Source organism: Ambystoma mexicanum, chromosome 1q, assembly GCF_040938575.1.
Source record: "Ambystoma mexicanum isolate Mex_15411 chromosome 1q, UKY_AmexF1_1, whole genome shotgun sequence".
NCBI classification, from domain to species: domain Eukaryota; kingdom Metazoa; phylum Chordata; class Amphibia; order Caudata; family Ambystomatidae; genus Ambystoma; species Ambystoma mexicanum.
This window is the reverse complement of record NC_090922.1, coordinates 1,329,619,583-1,329,646,307: the sequence shown is the minus strand read 5'-3', so window position 1 is coordinate 1,329,646,307 and position 26,725 is coordinate 1,329,619,583. Positions and strand designations below refer to the sequence as shown.

At 46.9% G+C, this 26,725-nt stretch overlaps 1 protein-coding gene across 7 annotated transcripts in view; it reads right to left on the bottom strand.

Moving 5' to 3' along the window:
* The window catches only part of TUT4 (terminal uridylyl transferase 4), a 2,154,442-nt gene that overhangs the window by 1,665,621 nt on the left and 462,096 nt on the right, over positions 1-26,725 (bottom strand). For all 7 annotated transcript variants that reach the window (XR_011291019.1, XM_069642184.1, XM_069642186.1 and 4 more), the window contains exons 12-13: positions 3,032-3,247; positions 2,780-2,954 (exon numbers count right to left, since the gene is read on the bottom strand). Coding sequence is in view for 6 of the 7 variants with exons in the window: in XM_069642184.1 (XP_069498285.1) it covers positions 2,780-2,954; positions 3,032-3,247 (391 nt within the window). In the remaining variant the exon portion in view is untranslated. The remainder of the gene's footprint in view (positions 1-2,779; positions 2,955-3,031; positions 3,248-26,725) is intronic.

The window sequence follows — 26,725 nt, the reverse complement described above, 5'->3', positions numbered from 1 at the left end:
GGGCTGAGCAGGGCGCGATGGTTGAAACGGAGGTGGAGGATGAATCCTTCTTCTCTTAGGAGGAGGGCTCCCAGAAGGGCCTGGCTCCGGGTCCCCCGTCGGGAGCGGTTCCTCCGTTGATGGTAACGGCAATCTCGTCCTTATCTCCGGACATAAGGACTGTATAGCCAACAAAATGGCCGCCGAGTTGACTTGCGGCACTGGTTGAGGGGATTCCGACGGGCGGTCAGGAACTTCGTCAGCACCCTCGACGTTTTCGTCGTCTCCTATGTCGGGGTCCCTCCCGACGGGCTGGTCTTCTTCCACGCCAATGCCGTGGCTTAAGACTTCGATCAGCTCCTCTTCAGAGTTTGAGGCCGAATCCACGATGGCCTCCTGCCCCCCCCTTTTTCTTCTCCGTTGGAGGATTCACAGGGGTCCTGTCGATGGGCTTGAAAGAGGACTCCCTCCGCGGTGGCAGGGAGACTCTGGGCCCCGAGGTCGCCTCCACTGGTGTAGCCTCCACAGGCTGAGCCAGGGCCGCCGCGACTGTCTCGATAGAGGCCATGGCAGGGTGGATCAAGGCTTTCACCACCTTAGGTGCGCTCACCGCCTTCTCCTTGGGGGAGGGTCACCGCCTCGCTCCCCCTCCGATGGAGCCTTCGAGCTCGACCGGGGCCTCTCCAGAAGCTTTGCCGGGTGCTCGGACTTCCTCTTACCCGAGCCAGAGCGTTGGCTCGTGGTTGATGGCGCCGGGGAGGTTGCGCCCTGCCTGGCAACCGAAGAGCCCGACCGTTCAGCACTCCCGGTGCCAGCGGACTCGCGGTGCTTGGCCTTCTGTTGGGCCCCCGTCGCCGGGGCACCCTCAAAGGTCTTAGAAGACCGCTCTAACTTCTTCTTTTTCTCGCCTGACGGGCTCTTCCCTTCCAGCCAGTTGGCGAGACGCAGATGGCGGTCCTTCATGGTCCGCTCCGACATGTTGCCGCAAAACGCACAGTTCTTCTCCACGTGCGTCTTGTCCTCATGCAGGCAGTAGAGGCAAAGGGAGTGTTCGTCCTCCTTGAAGACATTCTGAAGCTGGCATCCAGGGCAGACCCTGAACAGCTTTCCGGGCGTCGAGCTTCCCTTCTCCTGGGCCATGTCCGAGATGGGCCTGAGAAACTTCTGGAGTCCTCCAAAAGCGTGGCTCGACGAAATCTTCAATCTTGAGGGCCGTAGAAGAATCCGACACGGGTCCCCGTTGATCGCATAAAGCAACGGTGGAGCTTGAGGCTCTTTTGACCGAAAAAAGAGAGAATTTTCCTATGAAAAAGCGCGAAAACGCACTAAAGCTCGAGAGCAATAGCACGAGGATCCCAACACTTGAACGTGCGGTAAAAATCTGAAGATGGCTGCGAGACGTGGCTTAGGGAGATGGCAGTCATTGGCTGTGGTCAGTATGACGCAGAGATCAGTGATTGGTTACTACTACGAAAGACAGATCAGAAACGAAACTGATACTGATTTTTCTTTACCGAGGATTCCCAGCCTGACGACGGGGAATATTCATGAGCATGTGAATCCATGCCAGACCCCAAGCTGGAGAATATGCATTGCATAGTCCGCACTTCTCAAGTTGCAGACATGCATATGAGAAAAAGTGTAAAGCCTGCTTGTCATTTTTCTTCTTATCAGTTCTCATCACAGTTTTATAAGGGCTCATGAGTTTTAACAGTTGTAACCCCCACTTTCGCCATTGTCATTTTGGTTGAATCGAAGCGTCTTTGCTCAATACATTTGAATACATTGCAGAAAAGTCCCACCTCATAGGACTCACTTCTTTATAGGATAGAGAATTTGTGGAGGGTCTCAGGTTTACAGTACATTTGTTCCCGGTCCTCCATAAATTTGTGGAGAGGCATCCACATGTTCAGGTATTTCGGGTAGGAGCCATATGCCAATGCTGTCACCTTTTCCATTGCCATCACTCCCCAAAGTCTCACCCACCACATGGCCATCACCGGGCCCTGTTTATTTTTCCACGCCTCCGCTAGGTTAATTCTGGCCACACTCAACATATGGGTGATGAGGGTAGCCCTATTTCCTGTGTTTGCATAACTTCCTTCTACTGCTTACCCCAGCAAAAGTGTTATTGAGATTTTACAGGATATTAATCTGTTTTGACTTGTTTTTTTTACATTTGTAAAATGCTTTGAAATATGATTCCTTGCTTTTAACCTCTTAAGTGCCATTGAAGGTTCCCCCCCCAGTGCCAATGGTTTTTTTTTTTAAATCGCGGTATTCACCGCCCAAACCCGCCAGCATTTCCCCCCTCATTAACCCCTTAAGTGCCACCGACGAGCCGGCTCGTCGGTGGCAACCTGGAGCGGTTTTTACCAACGAGCCGGCTCGTCGCTGGCATTTAAAGGGTTAAGATCCTAAATGTTTATGAATAAATTGTAGTGAAATTGTGTTTTTACCGTGAAGTAAAGGTGGATTAATTTCAACCAAATGATTTAATAAAACAATATATATACATATATATCCACAAGCCTCAGAAATATATATATATATATATATATATATATATATATATATATATATAACCTTCCCAACTTAAATGGGATAGTTCTCTCTTCTTATTCCAACAATCCCTTTCAACCCATGAGGGCCTTATAGTCCTAAATTCTCTTCTGCACCCCGGGGATGACACCCCAAATCTATGGAGAAACGGGGTATATGGAATAGATTGTACTATCTTCTACAAAATAACATTCCACACAGAGGTTGCTATTGACAATGACAATAGAAATGTGCATACCTTCAATAGCTATTCGTCTTTTTGGCCAGTTTTTGTTCTCTCTTGTTAGTAGTTCTTGTACCCGTACACTAATGACATATTCTTCCAAAGCAAATTCCAGTGTGTAAAACTTTAAAAGCTCCAACCATAATTGTCCAAGGGATACCACGTGTGGATTTTTAAACACCAACGGCGACTGCAGTGAAGGGAAAAAACTATAAGTGGTTCAAAAAACAAAACAAAAGGAACTATGGTAACAACATGTGTACTCACTTTGCCATTTTTTGCCTTCATAGCATTGCTGTCAGCCTCAGAACGCGGTGTCTTCTTAGAACCTCCTGTCTGCTGCTCCAATTTAGATCTGCCATCCGAGTTTGGACCCGAGTTTTTGGACTCGTTTGGCAATTTATATTCCCACCTCAAAAACTTTCCATCCTCTATATCCTTTAGTTGAACATCCTCCAATTTCTTTGACTGAAATCCTTCAATCTAAAAATGTAAACATGCACATTAAGTTTCCAAACAAACAACCATTTATCACACTCCTGTTTCACAATTCAACACCCACTGAAGAGAAAATGGGACACATTCTATTGTATTCATTTATATAGCGTAATCTCCCAATTTGTATGGCCTGAATGCGCTTTGGAAAGAAAAATGCAGTTTGTCTGGTCAGTGTAAAAGTACCATTATTCAGCCTGTAAAATCAAACATACATGGAAGTGTATGGTCTCACCGGAGGTTTGTCCTAAGTAATTGTAATTGTTTATTCGTAAAGCGCTTATATACAAGAGAAGTGCTTCAAATGGAAGTCAATTTAAGGACTAGTGTAACTGACAAAAACAATGCTACATTCACCCTTATACAAATTATTCAATGAAATGACCAGTTTTAGGACTCTACACAATAATGATGTCCTTAATTAAAAATAAGGTACATGGACTAAGGAATGTCTTAAGATGGTTATCCACAATCAGCCCTGGCAGAAATATTCTGGGAGGCCACCCAATTTATGGTAAACAGGGAAGATACCGAGAGGTAAGCCGAAACCCAATCAAGGTAAAGTAGATGAACAGTCTAGGCTTAATCTCAGGAAAAGTGTGAGAGTGGTCTAGGACCACAATGAGTCCACACAGAATAACATCAATAATTCAAGTTAGTAAGTACATACAAATACAATTATTTATTAGGTCTTTAGGAATATACTAAGCATGTAAAATCACATGTAATTAATGCAATCAAAAACCATTTGTAACATATAGACATTTACCCTTAGAAATGGAATAGCATATAAATATGTACCAGTGTTCAACAGCTGAGTAACCAGATGCAAGAAAAACAATACAATAGAATGAGCACAAAACCAGTTCCCTCCATTTTATGAAGTCCAGCCCTAACTTGTATGGATACTTGTGCTCAAAGGTCTCAAGTTACAAACTATGGTTACTTCGGGGAAGGTTTTTCAGAACTGATTCAGTGGGCTTTTATGTTATGCTATGTTAGCAAAACTTCTAAAGCGCACGTACACCCGGGGGCATCTTGGCGCTGAGGATGCGGGCAGAAAGGAACGCAGCTAGAAAAGCAGGGTTTTTAATCCTCGACGAAAAGCAAGATGATTGGTGGTGTCGCGTAACGGGAGGGGAAGGTCATTCCACATTCTAGCAGCAGCGACAGAGAAGGCACGGCCACGCTTACGGGCCAGCTTGAAATAAGGTACAACCACCCGCCGGGTGGTAAGAGAACAGAGGGTGCGGGAGGGCTGATAGGGAGCGAATTTACTTTGCAGATATTCAGCTCCAGATCCATAAAACGCCCGATGTACTATGCACATAGACTTAAACAGAATACGCTGAGCAACAGGGAACCAGTGGAGTTGTCGCAGTGGTGCTGGTTTGAAAGTTAAAGTAAGGTAAGTATTTACTTCAAATCAGGCAAGTACCACACTCTATCCTATTCACAAGGTAAGCCCTAGGAAAGGATCCTTAGCTCAGATCCTACGACCTGGGAGCAGGTCAGAGAGTGTTTAGGGACAAGGGCTCTGTTAAGCAGAAACCTGTGCAGTTCCCTCTGGGACCACTGCAAAAGATTTAAGATTACAGGTGTTGGCAGTAAACCCACTTGGTAGCAGTCTGTACCACACAGATTCACTGTGGTAGCTGTGGCTGAGCAGTCAGACTTCCCTCAAGAAGAGTTAGGCAGTATATAGAGGATACAGGATAGGTACAGAGGCACAGTAGTACAAGCAAACACTGACCAGAGCTAGGTGTAAAAGTATATACTTATTTATTTTTAAAGGCACACTCATAAATTACACTAGCACAGAAAAAGGTAAGTAAGTCAAAACACAGTCACTATTACTTATAGGTACATCCCTAGTCATTTGTTGGACAAGTCTAAGTTAACACCACTTATTTCCAAACAGAGGTGAGCGCTTAACGTCAGATGGCACTCCAACAAGTTATTAGAAAAGGGAGGGAAAAAACAAAAGTAATGAAAGCAGCAAGGTAAAACACTTTTCACATAAGGTTAGAAAAGGCAGTCAATTGTGGAACAAGGAGAATTGGTTCGTGGCCCGCTTTAGAGAGAGCCAGGCGAAAATATGCCCAAGATCACACAATGTCACAAGTCTTTGCAGGTGAGTAGAAAAGGTTTTACTGAATTTAGAAAAAGTTTAGTTAGGGTGTCCCAGGCTTACCCAGGTTCGAGAGCCGAGGGCTAAATCTACCCCGTACAATCGGTGGCAAGGGAAGCCGGGCGGAACACAGTACCTTTAAAAGTGGAAAGGATCCTCCAACGGTGGTAGTTGTTCCTGGTAGTGGGTGCAAGTCGCGGCGTCGTCCAGAGGAAGAGGTGATCTCGACGTGGAGGAAAGCTGAAGGTGGTTGCACTACCAGGGATGAGACCAGCCGTGGAGTTTTCCGGTCACAAAGGATTTTACCCCTCTTTCGCGGTTGAGGTAAAAAGTGTTATCCCGGTTGCCGAAGTGCTTGGCACAGGCAAGGCGGCCACGAGATGCTTCGGGACGGCGAAAAGGCGGCAGCAACTGGTTGCCCCCACCAGTTAAGGGAAGGAGACTCTCCGGCGGGAGATCTCCTCTGTCGTCGGAAAAAGTGGTGAGACGGTTCCGCAGGGCTCCACCTGTGGTGTCGTCTTAGCAGGTCGGCTCGGCTTCTCCCTCTTCGGCTTCTTAGGTCCTGTGGCGACTTCTGAAGAACCAGTCCCAAAAACCCTGCTTTTATGCAGCAAACCCCCATTCATACAGCCTAGCTGTCACTCAAACATGCTAAGTGGTGAGCGGGGTGGCTCACCACTTGGGCCAATCACACCAGAGTGCGACATGAGTTGGCAAGGCAACTCAGTCCAGGGTGCCTAAACCCCCTCCCACACCCCCTGTGGTACCCAGACAGAATGGCACCACTGTGGAGGGCTTCTGTGCAGAAGCCCGCCAAAAGTGGAACAAAGGCTCGACTCGGGTTCAGGGTTACTGAAGTGAACCTAGACGCCATTTTGGCGGCGAGTTCTGGCAAAAAATCCCAACCGGTGAATTTATATTAAATAAATAAACCGGCGGTATCTTTAACATTGCACCAAAAAGTGGTGCATTAAAAACAATGGGAAATCCCATTGGGAAATATTCCGGTGGAATATTTCCGTAGTATCCACTGCCACCAGCCAGAACTCGGCGAGGGGGGACGGGACAGTACCCCCTCGACAACAGACCCAGGGGAAATCTAATTGCCCCTACCAGTACTTCCACAGTAAGATGGTTTGTACTGGTTAAGTTCCTAAGTTAAGACTAGTAAAGTCAATGGTGACTTTACAGACCCAGGGAGACAGTAGTCAGTCCCAGGGTGTGGAGTCTATGTTTGGGGGTCTCTATGACACCCCTGTGTTACTGCACTGAGGGTGCTGTGTAACACACATTCAAAAACCAATGATAGCCTATGGGGAAAAAATACCCCCTAGCCCATAAGCACATAGCAAGTCACAGAAACACTCTCAAGTCATGTCCAAGAGTGAGGGTAAACGAGTCTCACTCTTGGCAGGAGAAAAAATAAACCCCAAAAATCCAGCAAAGCTGCTGGGGGACTCACTAGGTTAGGAAATTCAGCCTAAACAGAGAATTCTCCCTAACACTCGCCCCCCCCAGACTAAGGGACAGGAGGATTTAATCCACTCCTGGATGAACCTTATACCTCTAGTCGATGACATACATCCTAGAGAGTCCATCAGCATTTTGATGGTGAAACCCTGACCTGTGCTCAATGGTGAAATCAAACCCTTGGAGGCAGATTGACCATCTCAATAGTTTTGGATTTTCCCCTTTCATTTGCATTAACCATCTCAAGGGTTGGTGGTCAGTCTGAATGACAAAAGTAGAACCATACAAGTATGGCCTAAACTTCTTCAGTGCCCACACAATAGCAAAGCATTCTCTTTCGATTGTTGCCCACCTTGTTTCAGGATCCTTCAGTTTTCTACTGATGAAGCAAATGGGGTGTTCCCTACCCTTCTCATCCAGTTGGCTAAGAACTGCACCTATACCTACATTGGAAGCATCAGTTTGTACAATGAAAGTTTGGTGGTAGTCAGGAGCTCTGAGTACTGGAGCTTGGCAAAGAGCTTTCTTCAGGTTTTCAAAGGCCTGATTGCATTCCTCATTCCATTTGACCTTTTTAGGGAATTTTGGAGAGGAGATCACATTCAGAGGAGAAGCTATGGTCCCATAGTTCTCAATGAAATTCCTGTAGTACCCAGTGAGGCCTAAGAAGGCTCTCACCTGGGTCTGAGTAGTAGGTGTTGTCCAATTTTGCACAGCTTCAATCTTGCTGAGCAAAGGCCTTATTTCTCCACCTCCTACCTCATGTCCAAGGTAGACCACTTTACTCTGTCCAATTTGGCATTTGCTTGCCTTTATGGTCAGATTGGCCTGCTCAAGAGCCTGCAAAACATGTCCTAAGTGGGTCACATGTTCCTCCCAGGAGTGGCTGAAGACTGCAATGTCATCCAAGTATGCCATGCAGAAGTCTTCCATCCCAGCTAGAACTTGGTTCACCATCCTTTGGAATGTTGCAGGTGCATTTTTCAGTCCAAAAGGCATAACCTTGAATTGGTATAGGCCAACTGGGGTAGAAAATGCAGTTTTCTCCTTGGCATGGTCTGTCAGGGCTATTTGCCAATAGCCTGACGTAAGGTCCAGTGTGCTGAGGTACTTGGCTGCACCAAGTTTATCCACCAACTCATCTGTCCTTGGCAAAGGGTGGGCATCAGTCTTGGTGACTGCATTAAGAGCTCTATAGTCCACACAGAATCTCAACTCTTTGGATCCTGCCTTTGGTACTAACACCACTGGGCTAGACCATGGACTAGTAGAGGGCTCTATTACCCCGAGATCAAGCATCTTCTTGACCTCACCTTTGATGTGGGTTCTGACATGTTCTGACATTCTATATCCTCTGCTTTTGACTGGCAGACAGTCACCAGTGAGTATATCATGCTGTCCCCAAGGGGTCAAGCCTGGTGAAAGTGAGAACAGGGGGGCAAACTGATTTAACATCGCTTTGCACTCCTCCTGTTGTTCAGGGGTCAGATCTGAAGAGAGATTAACTCCTTCAACCTTTTTGTCCAAAGGTAAGCCTCTCAGGAGGTCAGGTAGAGCTTCACTCTCCTCCTCCTCTTCTGATGAAGCTAGAAGCAAGGCTCCTACTTCTGGTCTAGAGACATAGGCTTTGAGGCGGTTGGTGTGGAAGACTCGGGGAGCTTCCCTGGGTTTGCCCAGATCCACCAGATAGTTGACCTCTCCAAGTTTTCCCACAACCTTGAAGGGTCCCATCCATTTGTCTTGCAAAGCCCTCTGCCTTGTTGGAAGCATAACTAGAACTAGCTGGTCTTGAGTAAACTCAACCATGTTAGCCTTCTGATCATGCCAATGTTTGATCAGAGCTTGGCCAGCTTTCAAGTTGTCACTTGCTTCTGCCATCATGTGTGACATTCTCCTTCGGAGACCTATCACATAGTCAGTCACTCTGACTGGCTTGGGAGAAGGAGCACTCTCCAGCCCCTCCTTAATCAGGGCCAAGGGGCCTCTGACTGGATGGCCATAGAGAAGTTCAAAGGGAGAATAACCTACTCCCTCCTGAGGGACTTCCCTATAAGCAAATAGAAGGCATGGCAGTAGAAGGTCCCACTTCTTCTTAAGGGGTTCTTCTAAAGCACCTATCATGCTCTTCATTGTTCTGTTAAACCTTTCTACCAACCCGTTTGTCTGAGGGTGGTATGCGGTTGAGAACTTGTAGGTGACTCCGCAGGTTTTCCACATGGCTTTCATGTAGTTGGACATGAAATTTGACCCCCTGTCAGAGATCACCTCCTTAGGAAACCCAACCCTGGTAAAGATACCAAGGAGGGCCTTAGCCACAGCCTGAGCTGTAACAGTCCTCATAGGAATTGCCTCAGGGTACCTAGTAGCATGGTATACTACAACAAGGATAAACCTGTTGCCTGAGGAGGTTGGAGGATCAAGAGGACCAACAATGTGAATCCCTACCCTCTCAAATGGGACTCCCACAACTGGGAGAGGCACTAAAGGTGCCACATTCTTGGAACCAACCTTACCAGAAGTCTGGCAGGTATGGCAGCTCCTGCAATATCTATCTACTTCAGCCCCCATCTTTGGCCAATAAAAGTAGAGGGAGAGCCTTTCCTTGGTCTTCTTGAAACTCAAGTGACCAGCCGAAGGAATCTCGTGGGCTAGTTGCAAGAACTGTTGTCTGTTCTCTTGGGGCACTACCAGGCGTTGGTAGGCTCCAGGTTCAGATTCAGTGGGTTCACTGTAGAAGAGGCCATCTTCCCAGTGTAACCTATACTTCCCAGGCTCTTGCCCATCAGCCTGAGAAGCGGCCTGTTGGCGGAGACCCTCCAGAGTTGGACATTCTCTTTGTCCCTTACGAAAAGCTGTCCTGCTGTGTCCACCTTCTGCCAGTAAAGACTGCAGCTCAGGATGGTCAGCCGGGTCCAGGTCTCCAATAAGTTCTGGGCCTCCTACTAGCTCTTCTTCAGAGTCCAGTTCAACCAGACAGGGTTGTACCTCCCTCTCAGCCTCAGCTGGAGGTGGAGTTACAGGTGTAACTTTGGACAACCTCGTTAAGTCCTTGTTGGAAGTACTGGAGTGCTTGATGTATGCTTTTTCCAGGGAGTCTTGGGTTGCCCCTTTGATCCTGATCTGGTAGTTACTGCAGTAAGTTGCTCCAGTGGGAGAGGAGTGATTTCTGTCATCATCTCCTGAGATAAACCTCGCAGGGTTTTCTCTCTTGCAGGTTTGGTGAGCTCCCGTAACCTTTTACTAGGGGGTATGTGACACAACTCCAAGAGCTTTCAGGTCATTTCCCAACAGAACCCTTCCTGGCACTTCACATTGTATACTGACAGGTATCTTCACAGCCATATCATTACACTGGATGAGAACTGGTAACTGGGGACACATCTGCACAGGCCCTCCAGCTAACTTGGTGAGGCATTTGGGTGCCTTAGCAACATCCTCTGCCTTGAAAAATGATTCATCCACCACAGTTATGCTGGCCCCAGTGTCCCTGATGGCAGGAGTCTCCTGACCATTCACGTGGACACTGTCCTTATAATACTCTTTAGTATTATCTGGGATAGAATTATACACATCTAAATTCTGTTGTTCCCACAACCCCAGAGAGACTAAAGAAACACTGGCTGACACTCCAGTGGGTTCATCAGCCAGTAGTAGAAAGTTTCCACTTGCCATAGTGACTTCCTCCTCTGGAGCGAAGGCTAAGGAGACAAGCTGGAACCCTGAAGGTTTACCCTTACATCTGGGATCTCCTTTCACATGGTCAGTAGCTTTACAAACATAACAGGCCCCAAAGGTCCTTTGGAATGGAGGCTTGTTCTGACCTCCTTCTGGTTTAGCACCAGAAGGTATACTACTCTGCTGTGGTTTCCCGGTTGGCTTACCCTTATGGTTTGGTTTGGGGCCCTCTTTGGAATTAGAATTATTAGAATTCTCTTTGGAGTCTTTCTTAGGCTGTCTTCCCTCATCCTTCTTCTGAGTTACCCCAGAATCCTTGTGAGTAGCCCGGTTGGCAACCCACAAGTCAGCAGCCTTAGCTAGTTTCCTAGGATCTAATTCCCGTGAATCAGCCAAGTGCTGTCTGAGCTCAGGAGAGCAGGCATCATAAATTGACTCCATCATTACAAGATTCCTCATTCCTTCATAAGTGTTCACTTTGTAACCCTTAATCCATCCCTCTAAGTTTTTCAACCCTTCACACACCCAGGTAGCCCAAGGCGTACCATCATGCTTTTTGAGGCTCCTAAACCTCTTAAGATACTGGGAAGGGGTCTTCCCAAACCTAGCTATCAAAGCTAGTTTCACACATTCATACTCTTTCCTATCCTCCTCCCCCAACTCCATTACCACATCAGTTGCAACAGGGGGAAGCCTAGAAAACAACCAGGTGAGTAACTCATTACCTGTGATGTTCTGGAGCCCATGATTATACTCAAACATAGACAACCAATCCAACACATCCAACTTAGGCTCATACATACCAATCAATTCCTTAGGCATCCGGGGTCTTTTAGGACTGGAACTTCTAGAGGAGCCAGAGAGAGAAGCATTCTCAACAGACAATTTTTTCATTTCTAGCTCATACTTGAGCTCCATTTCCCTTAGCCTTAGTTCTTTGTCAGTTTGAGCATTAAGTTTCTTGTACTCTAATTCAAGTTTCATTTTCTCCAGTTCAAAGTATTGAGGGTTAAATGTGGGACCTGGCAAAGGTCCAGTAGGTACCGCTGGTAGATCAGATAGAGGCCTAGAGGGAACATCTACAACAGTTTCATCCTCATCTTCTGGTTCTGACCCAAGATCATCAATACTTTGTTCAATATCAATATCATTGCTGTTCTCTACATTTGCTGGAGTGATAGGTTCCTCTGGACCATCATCCAGACTTTGGTTTTCTAACAACCTTTCTATTAGCTTCATTTTCTTTCCTTTAGTCATGAGATTCTTATGCTTACAGAGAAGTCTTAGACAATAAGCAGTTTTTGTAGCAAGGGATTCTTGACTATAACTTTCCATAGTAGACAGGTTAGAAAATGACTTTTTCTTTCTTGTGCTTAAGCTTTGTGGTTAGTTGCACTAAGGTATCTCAAAAGTACACTAAAGTGTAAACTCAATACAAATCCCACCGCTGTACACCAGTGTTAAGCAGAAACCTGTGCAGTTCCCTCTGGGACCACTGCAAAAGATTTAAGATTACAGGTGTTGGCAGTAAACCCACTTGGTAGCAGTCTGTGCCACACAGATTCACTGTGGTAGCTGTGGCTGAGCAGTCAGACTTCCCTCAAGAAGAGTTAGGCAGTATATAGAGGATACAGGATAGGTACAGAGGCACAGTAGTACAAGCAAACACTGACCAGAGCTAGGTGTAAAAGTATATACTTATTTATTTTTAAAGGCACACTCATAAATTACACTAGCACAGAAAAAGGTAAGTAAGTCAAAACACAGTCACTATTACTTATAGGTACGTCCCTAGTCATTTGTTGGACAAGTCTAAGTTAACACCACTTATTTCCAAACAGAGGTGAGCGCTTAACGTCAGATGGCACTCCAACAAGTTATTAGAAAAGGGAGGGAAAAAACAAAAGTAATGAAAGAAGCAAGGTAAAACACTTTTCACATAAGGTTAGAAAAGGCAGTCAATTGTGGAACAAGGAGAATTGGTTCGTGGCCCGCTTTAGAGAGAGCCAGGCGAAAATATGCCCAAGATCACACAATGTCACAAGTCTTTGCAGGTGAGTAGAAAAGGTTTTACTGAATTTAGAAAAAGTTTAGTTAGGGTGTCCCAGGCTTACCCAGGTTCGAGTGCTGAGGGCTAAATCTACCCCGTACAATCGGTGGCAAGGGAAGCCGGGCGGAACACAGTACCTTTAAAAGTGGAAAGGATCCTCCAACGGTGGTAGTTGTTCCTGGTAGTGGGTGCAAGTCGCGGCGTCGTCCAGAGGAAGAGGTGATCTCGACGTGGAGGAAAGCTGAAGGTCGTTGCACTACCAGGGATGAGACCAGCCGTGGAGTTTTCCGGTCACAAAGGATTTTACCCCTCTTTCGCGGTTGAGGTAAAAAGTGGTATCCCGGTTGCCGGAGTGCTTGGCACAGGCAAGGCGGCCACGAGATGCTTCGGGACGGCGAAAAGAAGGCAGCAACTGGTTGTCCCCACCAGTTAAGGGAAGGAGACTCTCTGGCGGGAGATCTCTTCGGCTTTCTTAGGTCCTGTGGCGACCTCTGAAGAACCAGTCCCAAAAACCCTGCTTTTATGCAGCAAACCCCCATTCATACAGCCTAGCTGTCACTCAAACATGCTAAGTGGTGAGCGGGGTGGCTCACCACTTGGGCCAATCACACCAGAGTGCGACATGAGTTGGCAAGGCAACTCAGTCCAGGGTGCCTAAACCCCCTCCCACACCCCCTGTGGTACCCAGACAGAATGGCACCACTGTGGAGGGCTTCTGTGCAGAAGCCCGCCAAAAGTGGAACAAAGGCTCGACTCGGGTTCAGGGGGATTGGAAGTGAACCTAGACGCCATTTTGGCAGCGAGTTCTGGCAAAAAATCCCAACCGGTGAATTTATATTAAATAAATAAACTGGCGGTATCTTTAACATTGCACGAAAAAGTGGTGCATTAAAAACAATGGGAACTCCCATTGGGAAATATTCTGGTGGAATATTTCCGTGGTATCCACTGCCACCAGCCAGAACTCGGCGAGGGGGGACGGGACAGTACCCCCTCGACAACAGACCCAGGGGCAATCTAATTGCCCCTACCAGTACTTCCACAGTAAGATGGTTTGTACTGGTTAAGTTCCTAAGTTAAGACTAGTAAAGTCAATGGTGACTTTACAGACCCAGGGAGACAGTAGTCAGTCCCAGGGTGTGGAGTCTATGTTTGGGGGTCTCTATGACACCCCTGTGTTACTGCACTGAGGGTGCTGTGTAACACACATTCAAAATTCAAAAAACCAATGATAGCCTATGGGGAAAAAATACCCTCTAGCACATAAGCACATAGCAAGTCACAGAAACACTCTCAAGTCATGTCCAAGAGTGAGGGTAAAAGAGTCTCACTCTTGGCAGGAGAAAAAATAAACCCCAAAAATCCAGCAAAGCTGCTGGGGGACTCACTAGGTTAGGAAATTCAGCCTAAACAGAGAATTTTCCCTAACAGGCTCTACTCCCAATGTCACCCTATGGAAGAGAAGGTGGGGAAAGAAACGGGTATGTTCACTTACCCCCCTGACTACGATTCTTCCAGGTGACACTGCAGGTCTTCTGGAATTCACTGGGGAAACAATCTTCTGTCCTTCATTTGAGTGAGGGAAGCCCAGGGGTTGCGGGTGCAGAGGTCACTTTTCATGTTGGGAGCTGGTCACGGTTCTCACCAGACAGCTCTAGTCCGCTTCAAGAAGGCGGCCCTAAATCCCCTAGAATGTCATAGCGGAGGTCAACAAGATCAGGCAGCGACAGGAAATCATCCAGCGGTGAACACATAAGCAGCCCCAGTCCAGCTTCCCTTTTAGTGAGATGGCTGAAAATGCAAGGACACACCCAAACCTACCGGCTAACTTTTCGTCCTGTTTCTCTCCTTCTGCACTACTCTAAAGTGCGCAAAAGGGTTGTGTTCAACTGTCTTACCAATATCTTAGACATCCACAACCTTCACGACCCCTACAAACAGGTGTACTCTCCTGTCACTACAGGGACACTGCTCACATGAATGTGTCCAACTTTATCGCCTCTGCTAAGCACTCAAACATATCCTCAATCCTAATTCTCTTTGACCTGTCTGCTGCCTTTGTTCACACTGATATCCTTAATACTCTCTTCTTGGGATTCGCGATCAAGCCTTTGCCTGGACTGAATCCTACCTTGCACCACGCAAATTCTCTGTCTCCTGGAGCAACAACACTTATCAACTCACTCCTCTAACTGTTGGTGTTCCACAAGGTTCTGTTTTGGGGCCGCTCCTCTTTAAATCTACATTTCTGCTCTTCGGGCACTAACCTTCTCCTTTAGGTACTCGTACCAACTCTTCGCAGACGACACAAAAATCATCTTCTCTTTTCCTGTATCCTCTATGCCATTAAATATTGGATGGCTTTGCACTCTCATATCTTATACTCTACCAATACAGTGGTGCTCTTCTTCCCAGCCAAAAGCTCTCTCATCTCTTCCTCTGCCTATCCAGTACCCACCCGATAGTCTCCCGTACTGTTTTTCAGCTAGAAACCTCAGCGGCATCTATGACCCCTTTCACACCTTCTCTACTCCTCCTAAATATTAGGAATATCAGGCACCTCCTTCCTTTCAACACCGACAAACATCTCTTAACCACTCCTGTCTTCTCTAAACTGGACGACTGTGACAGCATCCTCTTTGATCTGCACAACTATGCTTTCTGTCCTCTCGACAAGATCATTAACGTTGCTACCAGGACTCTCTTTGTACTCCCTCACTTCACACCTACTTTTTTATTTTTATTTGTATATGGTTTCACGAAAACCTTCACAAAAAGAAAATTAACATTCAAAAGAAATACAACAGATTAACACCAACAACATAATAAAATTGAACAATATTAATCTCAATCTGAACCTATAAAGCTGCTGCATTCGCGTCATTTTTCCCTTCTGCACCTAGCTCAATGGACACAATTTAGGAAAAGGGGTGGCAAAACAGAAGGCAAAACTTAAAGGACAATCTTACATCCTTTTACAACTTGCACGACAGGGAATGTCAAGGCTGTTTCATGACCAGAGATAATTCTATTCCAAAAACAATCAGAGATAAACCCCTCTTCGTTCCTTACATATTTTCTAACTAGGGCCAATCTCGTACCCCAGGTTCCCTCACACTCCATTAACAGATGTCTTAACGTTTGGTTTGAGGGGATCTCACATATTTTACACAAATATGGGTTTCTTCCTCTTGCTTTCTCTTGGCCAAAACTTCCCCAGTAAGTAATAAGTTCAGTCTTGTTCTAAGAAAATCTTTTCTGACCTGTCTATCTGGGAATTTTATCAGGTAACTTGGAAGATGCCCCAGTTTTTTGTCCACAGATCGAAAGCAGTTAGGTGGGAGCGCGCTTCTTACTTTTGCAGTTGTTTCAATCCAATAACCCAGATCCCCAGCAATTTTTACTTTCTGAGGATTATTAATTAAGGTCTCAAGGTCGGAGTCTACCTTTGCTAGGAGTTCCTTAACTCGTATTTCCAGTTTAATTAGGATCTTGAGTGTTCAAGGAGAGCTTTAATCTCGCCATACAGCGTATAATGCTTTGCAGTGATGATCTGCCGATAGAGTGATATCAGCTTCCAGTTTCCAAGAGAGCCTAGTGATTTCAAACCTAGCTCAAATCTCAGGTTCCATGATGGTGTACTTTTTTCCCCATAGGAGAGCCTCCAGTTTGCCCTAGTTTGTGTTCGAGCAGAGGCTTAGCCTCTAGGACATAAAGAATTACTGGTACCACCTTTGCCATATAAAATTTGATCAGAGGAAGGATTGAAAACTTGCAGTATTTGTTGTATAGTTTTTTCATATGACGGATGAACTGTTTATTTTTCTCCTCCACATCTGACTCTACCTTATAAATTGCTGGTGAGGCATATACTTTGTAACCCAAATAGGTTAGTTCTTCTACCTGTGGAATTACGTGAGCATCCAGGACCCAGTTTGAATATTGTATCCTTTTCTGTACATGCTTAAAGGCTACGATCTTGGATTTTAAGGGATTCATGGACAATCAATTTTCCCAGGCGTATTCGCCCAGCCTTTTTAACAGGTGCTGCAGTACTATTGCTTTTTTATCTGCGTAAACCAGCCAATGGATCTTTCTTCCATTGATCTCTGGGCTGGCCAATGCAGATGATTCCAAAAAGATATCAATGTCGGGCCAGGAACAAGTTGAAAAAATGGGTGCCCCCAGAAATCCCTGCCTGACTCCTCACTCTACTCTAATTGGGTCCGAAAAAAGCCCCTGCTCGTCAAGACGCACTCTGAACGAGGTATCCTTAGGCAGTTCGACCAACATTGCGATAAATGCCTCCGGAATCCCAGAGATGTGCACTGTCAACCTGGTCGAATGTCTTCGATAAGTCCACCCAGACCCAATGAGTGGAGGCTCACCCTTAACCGTAGTATGTTCACTGGCCAGATTTAAAATAAGTCCATTCAGGGTGGTGGAAAGACCCTGTCTGAAACCTGTCCAATTGCGGGACAGAATCTGTGCGGTCTCCACCCAATTTGTAAGTTCATTCAACATAAGTTTCATGAATATTTTGCTGTCTATATCAAAGAGGGCTATCGGGCCATAATTAAACGGATATAACCGATCGCCCCCCTTAAAGAATGGTATGACTATCGCAGTCTTCCATGAAGGGGGGAACTTTTGCTGCCAGAGTATTTCCCTAAATAGTTGGTTTAGGAGCCTGGACCAAATGCCCAGCTCAGTTTTGAGGACCGTGTATGCAAGTCCATTCTGACCGGCCGCTCTGGAGGCTGATGATTTGGATATAATATTCATAATGTCCTCCTCATCGGACAGATACCAGGGAACATGCAAGAAAATACCATTTAAATCGACTCAGAGATTCTCAAAGATTTTGGACAGATACTCGACCCACTTAGTATCCGAGACCAGATTAGAGAGGGTACTATTGTAGTAGGTTTCTAGCTGGCCGATAACCGACCAAATATTTCTGGAGTTGTTTTCATTTACCAACCGCAGCATTAGTTGTCTGTCTTTTAAACGTAGCATCCTTCGATTTCCTGACAAATGTTTGTATTTTTGGTATGCTTTATTGGGTTCTACGTTATTTCGCCTAATGATTTTACATCGTGGGACTTTTCATCGCCACCCTTTCATCGCCAAAAACTCCTTTTTTTTAATTTATGGGGGGGGCAAAGCCCCCCTTACTTAAATAATCATACCCCAAACCGCACCAAACACCCCCCCCCATAAAAAAAAAAGTTTTTGCCGATGAAAGGGTTGGCGATGAAAAGTCCCACGATGTAAAATCATTCGACGAAATGCGTGTATACCCTTTTTTAGCCTCCAATCTGTATTTGACAATGCCAAGCTGAATTTTCTTTAGCCTTCGAAGCCTCTGTCTAAGTTCTCTTTTTTCTCTCGGGTTTCATCATCTAAGCAATGAACGTGAATTTGTTTATTTCCTGAAACAGATTCACTTGGAGAAAGAATGGACCAGATAAATTTAATAAATCTAGCTGGTTGACAATTTTCTAGCCAAATAGAATCTGATATTTCTCCAGTTTGCCGTTTAGTTTTTTACCTTCCTGTCCGTATTTAACAAGCCGTATTTGACCCTTTTTGTTGCCTGTTATATCTTGTCAGTGTATATCAGATGTTAACACTGACAGATCAGGAAATACCAACTCTACACGGGAATGATCGGTCCCTCCATCATGCTTTATAACCAAGGAAGAATGTTGGGAAAAAAGCCCAGGAGAGGTAAAAATATAATCTAAAGTAGATGGCGAATGACCACGATTCCATGTGGCACTAGCAGCTAGCTCTCCTCCAGATGACCCATTCAGCATCTTCAATCCCCAAGAGTCTAAAAATCCACCCAGATTTGTCCCTTTTTAGAGATTTTTTGGGGGTCGATGTCTCTTTCCCCCTTGGCGATTGAATACATTCGACATTTAGGTCCCCTGAAAGAACTATATTAACCCCTCCAAATTCCAATTTAATTCTTTCCAACAATAATGCCAATATTGCCCAAAAGGCCTGAATTTCCGAGCAGGCAGGGTTCCAGTAAATATTGATGGCAATTAATTCAGGGTCTGGCATCCCACACTTTAAACAGACTTTACACGCCTGAATTCCTATCGCATTGTTAAATATAGGAATAATGGCTTTTATTGTAAGGTTTTTAAACGCCATGGAGGCGTGGCTGGGAGCCATGTAAGAGGACGTGTCTTTGTCAGGGCTCCTGTTGATCCTTCAATCATCCTGCTGTGACCGCGTGAAAAATGATGCAAAAGCTGTAGAACTTGAGGATCATGTGTGGGATGCCTCTGGGATTGTTTTGACACATTGTGATGCTGATCCGCGAAGGAATTACAGAGTTCGGTGCTGAGGAAGATCCCGGGGCTCAGACGTGAAGGTAGAGAAGATGGCTGCCGCCCGTCGAACAAAGGAAGACCGACGAACATCACGGGATTGATTGCCTGGCTGAAATCCTCAGACGCTCTGCACTGGAAGTGACAGGAATGGTGCACAGCGTCGGCTGTGCGCGCCATAACATTAATCAAAATCAGATATCCCGACCCGAAGCTCGGTGGCTGCACGGCTTGGGTGAGACCAACTGAGACAGCCCCGGGAGCGGCCCGGCTCGCGCTGCTGTGCCCTGGACCAAGCGGCGCTACATTGTTTCACGGGCTCCGGAGGCCAATGAGACACTGTCTACATTTCTATTGCAGCGCAGCTAACAGGAGGGCTGCATTGGCATTACGGTTGGGTGTCGAGTGCTAACTCCATTGCACAACACCGTCAAGAGTGTGCAACATTGAAGCTCAACAAAGGGAGCCGACACATATACCCTTCGGGTAAAGAGAAACAATGAGATGTGAAGTGAATCGAATTCACAGGCGGCCCGTGGCTGGAGGGCGAACTGCGCTCGGATTGTGCCTGCTGGGAGAGGCCACAAGCAGAGTAAAGCTGTAACCCATCCTAATTACAGCGCGGAGCCTGAGGGAAAGCAAACGGAACAGAAACGATAACGAACAGTGCCGTGACCGGAAAGTGCATGCCCAGTGCGAGATAAAATGAGAGTGGCACTCTGAGCAACCTTGTATGGGAGCGACACTGCGAAACTGCTCACTCACCAAGGATCGCCACGCCACGTACACTGCCATACTCGGCGGTATACGGGCGATACATACGTGGCACTGGTGTGCCCATTAGCTGCTGCGAAGTGACGGTGAGTGAACTGCCCAAGCATCACGGGCGGCTTGCTTACAGATGCAAGAGGAAACAGGACTATTAGATAGGCCTGAGACGGGGTGGCCTATTTGGAGAATACTCACACTGGAGATAACGCGGCAGTGCGGAGGCACAGGGCCAGCTGCGTATTGGGAGTGTTCAAAATAGATGCAATTAGGCCTCACTGGCGACAAAGCTGAGCACAGCCTAAGGGTTGCCTGAGATTTAATGAAAACACACCTGGGGGCCCTAGCTAGACGTGACAGTGCCTTTACATAATAAACCCAGCGCCTCGCCAGGAGAAGGAGAGGAACAAGCATACACCTGTAACTCAACCTGCAATGCAATTCCACTAAACCAACATGTGGAGGCCGGCAAACACAACAGAAGGAAGTTGACCCTGCCACCTGAAGAGTACAGATAAGCCTAGGAAGGACCATAGAAACTTGCAGCCACCTGAAGCAAGTACAAGAGACACGCGCTACGTGCCCGTGGAGGCCGCAAGGGGTAACTGCGGACGATGAAGTGCGGGCCACCCCATGAAAGTGGTGACCAGTAAGAGAGGCCACCAAAGCCTGCGGAGCCATATCAGCGCCGAGCAGACAGCCCGGGGAACCAGACTGACCGGGGCAGGATCCTTAGTCCTGCGAGGGAGAAATGAACCCACATTGGTAGTTGGGAGGACACAGTCCGTTCTGGAAGTAGAGGAGGCCACCGAAGATCACAGAGCGATTAGGCTGGACCTAGACATTTGGGCAACTCAGTACGTTCCAGGAAAAGAGAGCACGTATTGGAGCTGACTCGCCTTACCCAAGAAATACCAAGATGTCCATCAAATCCGTCAAACAAAAAGGCAAGCAGTCCATGCTGGATGATTTTGCCGAAACACCACCAGGCGCCGAAGGGGCCAGACGGAAAGACAGGACCCCCGCTGGGGAACCAAACATTATGGGCAATCAGGAGGTGCTTGCCGCTATTGCTGATCTGAAAGTGGCCTTGGAGACCAAACTGGGCCTGGCAATTACCGAATTGAAATCTGCATTTGAGCTCAAAGTCGGAGCGGTGGAGGAGGATGTAAATCTTCTCCGGCAAGATGTACAAATGTTGGCTGAGCGCACGGAAGACTTAGAAAAAGAGGTGGCCCCGAATACGGCGGCCTGTGCTACCCAAAAATCTGAACTCCACGCCTTGATACAACGTGTGGGCAATCTGGAGATCAGGGCGGAAGAGGCGGAGGGACGTGCCCGAAGGAACAATATTCGCATTGTCGGACTGCCGGAAGGAGCTGAGGGAGCCAACCCTATGGAATACATCGAGACTATGCTATTACAGGAGATAACCAGAGGAGTCCTGTACCAGGGATTCGCTGTAGAGAGGGCACATAGGGCCCTGATAAGGAAACCACCGCCGGGGAACCCCCCCAGACCGGTGATAGCAAAAATCCTAAACTACCGAGATCGGGAAAAAATCCTTGAACACTTTCGGAAGGGTGGCACGATGCATAGAGGCTCGGCGAATGTGACGGCGTACCCGGATTATACCTTGCACGTACAGCGAAGCCGCATCCACTCTGGGTCAGTGAAAAGGAGATTGCGAGAAGCAGGCCACAGATACATGCTGCTGTATCCGGCCAGATTGAAGGTTTTCTACAAGAGCAGAACCTTGTTTTTTGACACCCCAGAGGACGCCATGGGATGGCTAGATGCGCAGAGCTGTCCACAGGAACCGGATATCCAAGGAGCAGATGGCGGAGATAAGTAACATGCATCGACAGGCGCCTTGGGTGCTGCTGCTCATGACAGTGGGACTTGAATATAGCATTGCACATAACGGCAAAGAATGTGCTTAGAGCCACGGTTATAAATATGACACGGTGGGACTGTAAACCTTGATATAGTATTAGGAGCTAAACGAAGCATAACCTCACACCCCCATAGTGAATAGTTTAGTTATGTCACTGATAGTACAGTGACACCCTGCTAGGTTCTGGGCCGGAGCATAGGGCAGAACCAAACGCGGGGGGGCCTGAGATCCAGGGATGGAGCTGGGCGCTTGTTGGGGTTGGGGTAGGTGGAGGGGAGGGGAGGTGGGAGGGAGGTAAGGGAGCACAAGGGTTTGAAGTTGGGGAATGGGGAATGGGCGGGGGGAGGGACGGAGAGTTGAGTCTATATATGGTTATGGGGAGTTTAAGTTTTGTCATGAGCCTACATGGAAGAGTCAGAGTGTTGTGTTCGCACTACGTGAATGGGCAGGATCAGCTGGAAAGCAGGGAGAAGGATATTAACGACCTATGGGAGATCTCAAGATAATAACGTGGAATGTCACGGGCCTTAACAGTTATTTAAAAAGAAATGAGGTCATGCTATATCTAAGAAGGCAAAAATAGATATTGCACTATTACAGGAGACGCACTTGACACGGGAGAAGCTGGAACTGGTTAAGAAAAAATTGAGGGGGGACTGTGGTGGGTTTGCTATATTCCGCCTACGCTCGAGGAGTGCTGATCTGGGTGGCGCCGCATGTCCCGTTCCAACCAACAAAAGAAGTGGTTGAGACAGATGGGAGGATGTCATACTGAGAGGGCTGGTGGAAAACAAAGAAGTAAGCATCGTAAATAGGTATGCCCCCAACCAAAACACGACGGCATACTTCAGAACTCTGTGCACCAATCTTAGTATGTGTGTGGGGAGTGCGGTGATTTGGGGGGGACTTTAATTGTGTGTTAAACCCTATGGTGGACAGATCTGATAGCGGGATGGATAAGCTCACCCCAGCAGCAAAAGCGTTGCAGACACTGCTAGTGGATTTTGGCTTGATGGACGTGTGGAGAATGAAACATCCTAATGACAAACAATATCCTCATTATTCGGCCCCGCATCAACTGTATACAAGGCTTGATTATGTCTTTGCCACAGCAGATGTGATGGCAGAGATTACTCAAATCGAATATAAGGCAAGGGTCCTCTCGGATCACTCGCCTCTAATTCTGGGATGGCAATATTGCCCCCCGAGGGCGAGGATTCCTACATGGCGCCTCCGAGCGGAGGCGCTTAAAGATCCAGTCTTTAGAGAAGATATTAGGGATGAGTTCACTAACTTTTTTGAGATTAATTCTGGTAGCGTTGATTCTGCGGGCACATTATGGGAAGCCTTTAAGGTGGTGATACGGGGGGGTTGCCATTGCTAAGTCTAAAGGGCTACAGGGAGGGGTCTTGGCTGACCTACAGAGGACAGAAGACGAGCTAGAAACTGCATTAAAGAATAGTAGTGTGGACACCGAGATGGTACTGAAACTACAGCAGCAGTGTGCAGAGCACTGGGAAAGGCTCTGTAACCTCAATTACAAAAAGTATATTGAGAGGCAGCATGCGGGTGGAGATAAAACAGGCCGCCTGCTGGCTTGGCTATACAATAACGAGACTCCTAGACCCCCGATTAGGACAATAACTAGAGAAGATGGGGATGTAGTGGCCACTCAAGAAGGGTCAACAAGGAGTTTGCGGATTACTACAAGGTGCTATATGGGGACGAGGTGGGGGGTGACCAGCAGGAGATAATCGAAACGCTAGAAGATATAGGACTGCCCAAAATCAGTGAAGTGGAGAGAGAGGAGCTTGATGCGCCAATTACCTTGGAGGAGTTAGAGGAGGTCGTGAAGCAGTTGCCTACTAGTAAGACCCCAGGAGCAGACGGGTTCCCTAGCGAATTTTATAAAGTATACAAAGAGGAACTGCTCCCCCCAATGCTAGAAATGCTTAATGAAGCGTTTGAGATGGGAAGGTTGCCAGAGTCGCTCAGAGAAGCGATCATAATACCGCTTCCCAAACCCAACAAACCAGGGCATAGCTGCGGCTCCTATAGGCCTTTATCGATGCTGAACCAAGACAGCAAGATATTGACGGCTGTCCTGGCAAACAGACTGCGGAAAGTAATCGGTAGATTAATACATCCTGACCAAACGGGCTATTTCCCGAATAGGAATATAACTCACAACCATAGGCGACTCCACCGGGTGGTCGAATGGGGAGGCAGGAATGAGGGCGAAATGGCGATTGTGTCTTTAGACGCAGTAAAAGCCTTTGACTCGGTTAAGTGGTCATGGCTATTGGCAGCCCTGGGAGGGTACGGAGTGGGGCCAGGTTACATCAGGTGGGCACAGATGCTGTACAGCGAGCCGCTAGCTATAGTCCGAACAGGATTGGTGATATCTGAGAGATGGCAACTTAGCAGAGGCACCAGTCAAGGGTGCCCCTGGTCCCCGATGCTTTACATTCTAGCCCTGGAACCCCTGGCAATATACCTCAGGCAACAATACGATATGATAGGTATTGAGGTAGAGGGAGAAAGACACCTGATATCCTTGTACGCAGATGATTTATTATTATGCCTGCAATACCCGGAAGAAAATATCCAATACATACTTGAAGTGATGGAAAGGTATGCAAAGTTGTCAGGTATAGCGGTGAACCCTCAAAAGTCCAGCATTTTCCCGATAGGTAGCTATAGGGGAACCCCAGTTGATAGTTTACCGGTACTACAAATAGCATGGGCGATTAGCTCCTTTCGTTACCTTGGAATAGACGTGTACCACACGGTGGAAGAGGAACATAGATACAACACCGAAATAGCCATTGGGAAAATTAAGAACAGCATGAAGTTTTGGGAGAAGCTGCCCTTAGCAATAATGGGACGGGGAGCTATGCTCAAGATGGTGGTACTACCAAGGCTCCTGCATTACTTTAGTAACATTCCATATATGATACCCAAGAAATTCTTTACTAAGTTGAATAGTATGTGTAGGGACCTCCTGTGGCATGGCACCCGAAATAGAGTAGCGTTATGGAAACTACAGAACTTCTACGAAAAAGGAGGTATCAGACTGCCTAATTTTGCAGTTTATTATTTGGCGGGTCAACTACAATATGTGGCTAAATGGCTCTCTGATGAAGTGACCCCTGAACTCAGGTTGTTTGGGCAGGACTGTACCCCGTTTTACTTGAGGGAAATGATTTGGTTGCCTGAAACCGAAATGAAGGAGCGCCCTGGGATGATGATGATGCTAGGATGGAAAATATGGCGTCAAGCATGCCGGATGATGGAGGATCCATTCCCATGCTCCCCGCAGATACCGCTGGTGGCCTTGATGGGAGGGGATAAACAGATGAGAGTGATTATCAGGACCTAATGGGAATCGGTGGGGTTAGTAACGCTAGGGGACGTTTGGAAGGAGGGGACCATCAGGGATTTTAAAGAACTTAACGAAGAGGCAGGATTACATACGGGCCAATATGTCACGTATAATAGGATGGTGCAGAAGATCCGGAAAATATGGCCGGAAACAGTATTGACAGAGGAACCAGATGCAGTTGTGGGGGCAATATATGACATATCAGAGGGGGGGGGCACGAGATCTCTAGATTATATGAGATGATAATGACTAAGGTGGGGAAGGAATTGACACATCTGAGACTGGATTGGGAAGCGGAAGTGGGAGCCCCGATGGAGGATGGGATGTGGGAACGTGCCCTGGGTTATCACAAGAAGTTGTCGAGAAACGCCAGACTAAAACAAATACAGCTGTATATAACACAGAGCATACATGACCCCTTTCAGTATTACGGAACTTGGATATTCTCAAAGACAAGCGTGTCCTGAATGTAAACCAAGAAAACGCTGACATGACACACATGTTTTGGTCATGCCCAATAATTGAGTGCTTTTGGGGAGAAGTAGCGCAGAAATTGGCAGGAAAGGGGGTCACGCTCGTCATAGATACGGCCTGGGCCTGTTTACTAGGCGGGTTCCCCAGATCACGGAAACTCAAGCATGTGGGGAAACTGAAAGATCTGGCATATGTGCTCGCAAAATGGAGGATTGCCATGGGATGGAAGAAATGCCACAAGCCACGGGTGGAAGTATGGTGGAAAGAATTGCAGAAATGGGCGGAGGCTGAAACAGTGGTATGGCAAGAAGCGAGCAGCGTGAGTGGTGAGGAGGAGGTGGGTACCTTGATGGCATGGAAATCACTAATAACAGAAATGTTCGGAGTAATAGCAGATCCAACAGAATCCGAGGGAAATGAGACCCTGCCGCATGTAGTAGACACTGAATGTGAATAACAAATAGGCTCATGGAGGGGAGTGGGACTGGGGGAGCAGTGACTAAGATAAAACGGTGTGTAATGGAACTGTTACAATTATACTGCTTGTTTGGTTTGTATTGTTTTGTTTGCATAAAATTAATAAAAAAGGTTTTTAAACGCCTTCAGGAGGCCCCCTGACGGTCTCTGTGATGCAGATAGTCAATTAAGTGTATAGCCCTCAATCTCAATAGGATTGACAAGCCATGTTTCCTGGAACAATGTAATGTTATTTCGTACAAATAACTGTTCTCTCATTTTTCTCGATTTAAAGGTACTGGAACCACGCGTGTTCCAATTTACTAATCTAATGTCCTTATGTCTAAAGGGACTGAATTCCTACCCCCAGTTTCTGTAAAACTTGACAGTAATTCTGGGAGCAGGGTCAAGACATTTTCCTGTACAGTTTCTCTAATAACTTTCCTTCTTTCATCTAGGCGATCCCTCTCCGAGCCCACTTTTCCCCCCGGCCGAGCTGATTTAGGGCCCCGAGTTTTGAACACCCCCCCTGTTTGGCCTCTTTCGGTAACACAGAAAAGACTTTTACTCCATGACGCTCTAGCTCTCTTGAGGCATTCAAGATGGCCATCTTTGCTTTTCTTGAGGTGAGGCCAACTTCCGCAAGATAATAATTACCAGAAATTGGGAAGGTCAACTTCTATATCCTTGGATGATAGAGGGTAAAGGTTTGACACTTTTTTAAAGTGAGCCAAAATCACGCTTCTGCTAAATGATTTGTGGCGAGTGGTGTTTACCAGAAGCTTTGTGAGTCCCCCAGCAGCTTTGCTGGAT